This window comes from Carassius auratus, chromosome 16, assembly GCF_003368295.1.
Source record: "Carassius auratus strain Wakin chromosome 16, ASM336829v1, whole genome shotgun sequence".
Lineage (NCBI taxonomy): Eukaryota > Metazoa > Chordata > Actinopteri > Cypriniformes > Cyprinidae > Carassius > Carassius auratus.
The window spans coordinates 8,649,000-8,657,473 of NC_039258.1; the positions used below are offsets into that span (position 1 = coordinate 8,649,000).

The following is an 8,474-nucleotide window of genomic DNA, read 5'->3' on the forward strand; positions in this document are numbered from 1 at the left end:
GGGCTACACAAGTTGTGTCTTCCAAGATTGCCCACTACAAAACCCTAATTTTGGTAAATGCATTTTCATTGAGCAAGTCCGGCATTTGATAGTTATTGCAGGTTCTTATACCAGCTAGCCTCAGGATCCATTCTCAGGCTTTTACGTATTTGAACAACCATTCCAAAATGTCCTGTTGGCATTTTAAGGCATTCTAATTAAGAACACCATATCTAATCAGATCTTTTAATTGGCAAAGCAATATAGAAATATAGCTGCAAGCAGCGATGGCGGGCTCAAGCCACCAATGCCATCGCCACCCCGGTGGCATCAGGTAAACTGTGCCCAGCGGGCACATGCATTCACAATATCCCTCTGGCAGTGAGGTTTTAAAGGATATGGCAGTTAAAGGGTTAATCCGAATCATCTAGACTTTAAAATCACATTCACAGAACAATATATATATATATATATATATTGTGGCAGGGGGGGCGTGGTTTAGCGAAGTCTGCAGCGGGAGAGAGAATCAGGAGACGAGCGGTAAGTGAGTGGTTTGGGCAAAAATTATCATCACCTGTTTCTCGTTCTAGTAATTGGCGTGGAGAGAGTATAAAACGCCGGGAGAAACGGATGCAAGCGAGAGAGAGACGGACTGCTGACCCGAACCGGAAGGAGTGAACCGGAAGTTTGACGGAGTGTCAGAATAAGAGTCCCCGTTTGGGTGGTTGTGATTTTCTTTGTTCTTTGTTTAGTTTTGGGTCAAATAAATACGTCAGCAGTCCAGCCGACCCCTTTGTCCTCTTCCTTGCCACACGAACTCACTACACTGGTGCCGAAACCCGGGAAGGAAGAAGGACCGCCGCCGCCATGCAAAGCCCGTCCTCCACGCCGCTTGCGGATATCATCGCTTCCCTCGCGGTCCTGCACCAAGAACAACATCAGGCCCTGCTGGACCTGAGGACCGATCAGGAGAGACGATTCCAGGCCATCGTTCAGGCCCAGCAGGAGGACCGCGAGAGGTTCCGGAGCTGGATGGATCGGGAGGTTCGCGCCGAGGCCGCCGGGCCGCCCGCCGCCCCCATGCACCTGCCGCTTCACAAGATGGGGGCCCAGGACGATCCGGAGGCCTTCCTGGAGCTCTTCGAAAAGTCGGCGGAGGCCTGCGGGTGGCCCCGCGAGCAGTGGCCGGTACGCCTAATACCCCTGCTCTCCGGTGAGGCCCAGGTGGCCGCGCAACAACTTCCGGTGGCGAACCTCCTGGTCTTCGACGACCTCAAGAGGGCCATTATCCAGCGGGTCGGCCGGTCGCCAGAGCAACATCGCCAGCGCTTCCGGTCCCTGGATTTGGGCGAGGCCGGCCGGCCCTTCGCGATGGCCCAACAGCTCCGGGACTCCTGCCGCAAGTGGCTACTGGCCGAGGGAAGTGACGTGGAGCATGTCGTCGACCTGGTGGTGCTGGAGCAGTTCATCGCTCGGCTTCCCAAGAAGACGGCCGAGTGGGTCCAGTGCCACCGCCCCACGTCGCTGGACTCGGCCATCCATCTGGCGGAGGACCACATGGTGGCGTGCCCAGGGGTCGGCGCACCCCCACCTGCTAACTCTCTCTCTCCTTCTCTCTCTCCCCCCTCTCTCTCTCGCCCTGTCCCTCTCCCTAGGTCCCGTCCACCCGGCCCTCCTCGTGTCCCGCCCCGGGGGCGGGACAGGATCGACCATGGACACTTCGGGAGCCCAAGGGCCCCGCCCAGGGGGGCAGGGATTGTGCCTGCTGGGGGGGACAGTGCTTCCTTTTCTCCACTCTCTCCGCGCCAATTCTCCAATCCACTCCCTGCCACTGGGGCGGCGGGTAGGTCTGGGCTGGCCTGTTGGCGTTGCGGGGACCCGGAGCATTTCGTGGACAGGTGTCCAGCGATGGAGGTGGGGACAATGATCCGGGTCCCGGATGTCCCACAGGTCACCCCCGGTCAGGCTGGCGAGTACCAAATACCCGTGAGTATCAAGGGGGGTACATATCCGGCCTTGGTGGATTCGGGATGTAACCAAACCTCAATCCATCAAAGCCTGATTCAACCGGGGGCATTGGATACAAGCCGCGTGGTTAAGGTGCGGTGTGTACACGGGGATGTGGTGGAGTATCCGGTTGTCCCAATTAGCATTCATTTCCGGGGACAAAAACATAGTGTAGAGGTGGCGGTTAGTCCCCACCTCCGGCATCCGGTAATTTTGGGAACGAATTGGCCTGCGTTTACGGTTTTATTGGGGTCGTTATGTGCGGATGCCTCTTGGGGAAATAAGGCACGGAAGGAGGCCGTGCGGGTACAGGTGGGAGAAACTGAGCCAGGGTCGCTGTGGTCTGCTTCAGGGGAACTGAACGAAATCGGGAGACTAATTCTCTCGGAGCGTGATGACTTTCCTCTGGAGCAGTCTCAGGATGAGACACTAAAACATGCGTTTCAACAGGTCCGCGCCATCGATGGCCAGTCTCTCCAACCTGCCCTCCCGCTCTCCTATCCGTATTTTGCCATTTTAAAAGACCGGTTGTATAGAGTGACCCAAGACGCTCGGACAAAATTGAATACAACCCAATTGTTAATTCCAAAGAGCCGCCGGGAAATGCTTTTCCAGGCGGCTCATTCTAATCCTATGGCGGGCCATTTGGGACAGGCCGCAACACTAAATCGCCTCATGGCCCGCTTCTTTTGGCCGGGCATTCATGACAACGTGCGCAGGTGGTGCGCGTCTTGTCCGGAATGTCAATTGGTAAACCCACCGGCCGCCCCAAAAGCGCCTTTGCGCCCTCTTCCCTTAATGCAGGTCCCCTTCGAGAGAATTGGCATGGACCTCATCGGGCCATTAGAGCGATCGGCACGAGGACATCGCTTTGCATTAGTCATAGTTGATTATGCAACACGATATCCTGAAGCGGTGGCCCTCCGCAACATTTCCGCTAAAAGTGTTGCGGATGCCCTGTTTCGTCTTATCTCCCGGGTGGGGGTTCCAAAAGAAATCCTCACCGATCAGGGCACGGCGTTTATGTCACGTACGCTACGCGAACTGTACGGATTGTTGGGCATTAAATCGATTCGAACTAGCGTCTATCACCCACAAACCGACGGCCTGGTCGAACGATTTAATCGCACACTTAAATCCATGATTCGTAAGTTCGTTCACGAAGACGCCAAAAATTGGGATAGGTGGCTAGAGCCCTTGTTATTTGCTGTGCGAGAGGTCCCACAAGCCTCCACGGGGTTTTCCCCCTTCGAGCTTCTCTATGGACGCCAGCCCCGGGGGGTGCTCGACGTACTGAGAGAAACTTGGGAGGAGGGACCGTCTCAGGGCAAAAACGAAATTCAGTATGTGCTGGACTTGAGAACAAAACTCCACACATTGGGGCGGCTATCCATGGAGAATTTGTTACAAGCCCAGGACCGCCAGAGCCAGCTGTATAACAGGGGAACTAGGTTACGCAAATTTGCACCGGGAGAGAAAGTACTTGTATTACTCCCAACGTCGAGCTCCAAATTAATGGCTAAGTGGCAGGGACCGTTTGAGGTCGCACGACAGGTCGGAGATCTCGATTATGAGGTAATACGGTCCGATAGGAACGGGTCCCGTCAGATATACCACCTCAACCTCCTTAAAAAATGGAATGAGGCGGAATCAGTGATGTTGGCAACGGTGATTGGCGGAGAGGATGATCTCGGGCCAGAGGCGAATATCAAACCCCAATCCCTCGCTCTGGCTCCAGGTGGAGACCACCTCTCGCCGTCCCAACTCACTGATGTAACGAAATTACAAGCAGAGTTTGCCGACGTCTTCTCGCCCCTGCCGGGCCGTACTAACCTAATTCAGCACCATATCGAGACCGAGCCGGGCGTGGTAGTTCGCAGCCGGCCGTATCGTTTACCTGAGCACAAGAAACAAGTAGTTCAGGCTGAATTGGGCGCTATGCTTGACATGGGGGTAATAGAAGAATCTAATAGTAACTGGGCGAGCCCGATAGTTTTAGTTCCGAAAACGGACGGCTCAGTCCGATTCTGTGTAGATTACCGCAAGGTGAATGCTGTGTCGAAATTCGACGCGTATCCAATGCCGCGGGTTGACGAGTTGCTTGATCGGCTAGGCACGGCTCGCTTTTATTCGACATTGGACTTAACAAAGGGCTATTGGCAGATCCCCTTGTCTCCATTGTCCAGAGAAAAGACAGCTTTCACAACGCCGTTCGGATTACACCAGTTTGTTACCCTTCCGTTTGGCTTGTTCGGGGCCCCAGCTACCTTCCAGCGCCTCATGGATCGGATTCTACGGCCCCATGCTGCATATGCTGCTGCCTACCTAGATGATATTATTATATTTAGTAAGGACTGGCAGCGGCATATGCAGCATCTGAGGGCTGTCCTGAGGTCGCTGAGGGGAGCGGGGCTCACGGCCAACCCAAAGAAGTGTGCGATTGGGCGTGTGGAAGTAAGGTATCTGGGCTTCCACTTGGGGCATGGGCAGGTGCGTCCCCAAATTGATAAGACTGCCGCTATTGCGACCTGCCCACGACCCAAGACCAAAAAGGAGGTAAGACAGTTCTTGGGGCTGGCGGGATATTATAGACGGTTTATTCCTAATTATTCGGACCTCACCAGCCCTTTGACTGACCTTACTAAAAAGGAGGTACCAGATACGGTCCAGTGGACGGAGCCGTGTCAGCAGGCCTTTACTCAGGTCAAGGCTGCTCTGTGTGGCGGGCCGCTGTTACACTCTCCTGATTTTTCTCTCCCTTTTCTGTTGCAGACAGACGCATCGGACAGGGGGCTGGGGGCAGTCCTGTCCCAGGAGATAGAGGGGGAGGAACGGCCGGTGCTGTACATTAGCCGGAAGCTCTCGAAGAGAGAGGCTAAGTACAGCACCATCGAGAAAGAGTGCCTTGCCATCAGATGGGCCGTCCTCACCCTCCGCTATTATCTCCTGGGACGGGAGTTCACCCTCTGTTCGGACCACGCTCCGCTGCAGTGGCTCCACCGCATGAAGGATACCAACGCGCGGATCACTCGTTGGTATCTAGCTCTTCAGCCTTTTAAGTTCAAGGTGATCCACAGGCCGGGTGTTCAGATGGCGGTGGCCGACTTCCTCTCCAGAAATGGGGGGGGGGGGGCTGCAGGCCGGATGGCTCCCCGGCCTGAGTCGGGCGGTGGGGGTATGTGGCAGGGGGGGCGTGGTTTAGCGAAGTCTGCAGCGGGAGAGAGAATCAGGAGACGAGCGGTAAGTGAGTGGTTTGGGCAAAAATTATCATCACCTGTTTCTCGTTCTAGTAATTGGCGTGGAGAGAGTATAAAACGCCGGGAGAAACGGATGCAAGCGAGAGAGAGACGGACTGCTGACCCGAACCGGAAGGAGTGAACCGGAAGTTTGACGGAGTGTCAGAATAAGAGTCCCCGTTTGGGTGGTTGTGATTTTCTTTGTTCTTTGTTTAGTTTTGGGTCAAATAAATACGTCAGCAGTCCAGCCGACCCCTTTGTCCTCTTCCTTGCCACACGAACTCACTACATATATATATATATATATATATATATATATATATATATATATATATATTTAGTAACACTTTACAATAAGATTTCATTTATAAACATTATGTTAACATGAACAATATTTATATAGCATTCATTCATGTCAGTTAATATTCCAAACTTAAACATTAAAACATTGTTTTGTGATTTTTTTTCCAAGCACATTTTACCAATTCCAAACCATATCAATCTTAATAACTACCATTATTTTTTATTTAATCATTTATGAGTGCTATACAATAGTCCAGGAAAGCTGGAAGAGAAAAACTCCTTATATTCATGTGCAGAATTATTAGGCATGTTTTCTTTTACAGATGAAATGCACTAAAAAAGAGTTTTAACTCAAACTATTTTAACTCAAAGTCGAAAATTATGAAATACCCATGAGAAATATCAAACACAAATGCAATACAGAAATGGATAAGTTAAGACTTGACCATTGTACAAAAATGCTGACTGGGTCATGAGGTCAGAAAAGAAGAAGAAAAAAAAAAAAACAGGTCAAGAAGAACTGACAAAAAAAATTGCAAAATAATTAGGAATTAATGTGAAGATTAATTTTTAGTCAATTCTGCAAGACAGACTTTTCAGGAAAGGAGGTGGAATAAAAATGAGCTCCTAAATCTTAATCCCGGATTCTGGAAGATATATTCCTCAAACCATCAGACAAGAGGAGGTGGTGCTGGTCCTTCGAGTCACTCTAATCGGTTCAGAAAGCCTATATATAGTCTTATATATATAAGTCTTAATATATAGTATTTCACAATACTTCATGGTATTCTAATTAAATCATTTTTTGGAATCTTAGATCTCTCAGAACCTGACACATTGTAATTCTGAGACTCCAGGAAAGTGGCAGTTCTGTAAAATGTTGGCGCTGGAGACTAAATGCTCCCTGATAGTTTCACACCTAATTCACTTAACACACACACACACACACACACACACACACACATTACCCACAGTGACAGAGGGACAGAGTGACATCAGATGTATGATAGTTTTTTTAATTTTCTATCATCCATATAGTGTTGTATAGTCATGAAACTATGCATATTTCCCCAGAATGACTTGTCTTCTATGTGTACAATTTTTTTAAGTGTTTAGAAGCTGCACTTTAAAACAATAAAAGACATTTACTGGTTACTTTTTTACTGTTATTTCAAAAAATCACCACGACAAAACCATTCAAGCCATTCAAAATTCATTCACACCTGTTCTGTAAGATACATTCTTTAAACAGTGGTAAAAGAGGATGTGGTGCTGATCCTTCAAGAGTCACTCAAAACATATCTGTCCCTAAGCCTATAAAGAATTATTCTTAATATACAGTTCACAATACTTCAGCTTGATATTCTAATTAAGTGAGGGTCATTTTATCAGTAAAATACATAAAATTCATATTATTTTTCTTTTAAAGATTTCTATAAATGATTTAAATCATTATACTTGTTTCTACAATAATTATTTAAAAGTAATCCTATAGCTCCATCTGGTGGCCATTATTGGTACTAAGAATTGCAAGCTTGATTTATATGTTATGATAGTTTTAATTTTATGCTGGCTCTTGAAAATGATAAAGCTATGAAACTTACTGTGCTTCCTTCAAATGATGACTTCTACGTATATAAAAAATTATGAAGAGTTGGAATTAAAAATGTTAAAGATATAGTAAAATAACTATTGTATTTTTTTATGTTACTTTAATAAATCGCTATGGCCACACCATTTAAGGTATCCTAAACCCATTCGCAATTTAACACCTTCAGTATATGGCTTCATGTTAAAACAGTTTGGTGTGAACTACTTATGTCTTCTTAGAGGAGAATGAATTCATTTACAGGCTGATTTTATCATAAATCCACAATAACATTTCTGAGTTCTGTATCAATCTGTGTTGTTGTTTGTTTATTTTTATTTTTCATAGGAAGATAACTGACCCTTTACTCTCCTTTTTAATAAATGTGCTTATAAACCAAGAACAAGCTATTTATAGCTGTATATATATAAACTGCTTACTACTGACTATTAATATTGGGACAAGGCTTTATAAAGCATGAACTGACTATTTACTAATGAGTGCAGTTATTATAAAGTGTTATCAATGCATTTGCTAATGTTAACAAATTAGACATTATTTTACAGTGTTATTAAATCCTTTCAATGATTTGTAAGTGTTTTGTAATGATTTTATTGACCTACAAGCATTTGTGAAAGTTCTGCTTGCATTACAGCTTAGTCTTGATCTGTGAGCTGAACAGATTTACTGTTACATCCATGAGATTATGTAAATTCAAATAAATATCATGTCACAGGATGTCAGAGGTCAGTATCAAATTAATTTGAAATTATTATTTGCAGCACAAATAAGGTTTTTTAGGATTTTTAAAAATCCCTAAAACTGTCAGAAAAGGATAAGGCCTAAGATTTCTATGTGAGTGGCTAAATTTATTTGTTTTTATAACTATAATGCATAAACTATGAAATTATACAAAATTTATAAAAATTTACAACAGTTATTCTTTTCCAATGTTTTTTTTATTTTATTTTATTTTTTATTTACATTTAAAAAAATTAGCCTACGCAATCATTCTAAACAGCTTGAATAAAACCTGTTAATATTTATTATAGACCACTGTAACTGTGTATAATCTAACAAACAAGTTTATTATGAAAATAAAAGCGTGTACACCAGATAAATTGGACGATAAAGAAATTGCTAACAATAATATAATAGAGCATGTTTTAGGTTTTTAGGCGTTTAGATGCAGAAATGGACAAATCAAATGTAAAATAAAATGTAATTGATTTAATTAAATATAGATTAAGTCTTGTTAGAGCAAAATAATAAATAAATACCTACACACATTAAAAAAGCAGCCAAGATTAATGAGTTTAATTTTTTATATAGATTAAAATTGAAGACAGAAGCAGGTATAT

The 8,474-nt window shown here is 45.7% G+C and overlaps 1 protein-coding gene across 1 annotated transcript; it reads left to right on the top strand.

The window, feature by feature from the left end:
- The first annotated feature begins 518 nt into the window (after nt 1-518).
- LOC113116008 (uncharacterized) lies at nt 519-5,498 on the top strand. The gene is made up of 2 exons (XM_026283825.1): nt 519-1,965; nt 5,277-5,498. The coding sequence occupies exons 1-2, from the start codon at nt 847-849 to the stop codon at nt 5,277-5,279; spliced, it is 1,122 nt and encodes a 373-aa protein (XP_026139610.1). The 5' UTR covers nt 519-846; the 3' UTR covers nt 5,280-5,498.
- The last annotated feature ends 2,976 nt before the right edge of the window (nt 5,499-8,474 follow it).

Bases quoted from the DNA above. Each gene is read 5' to 3' on its own strand.
- LOC113116008 (XM_026283825.1), top strand. From the start codon at position 847: ATGCAAAGCCCGTCCTCCACGCCGCTTGCGGATATCATCGCTTCCCTC.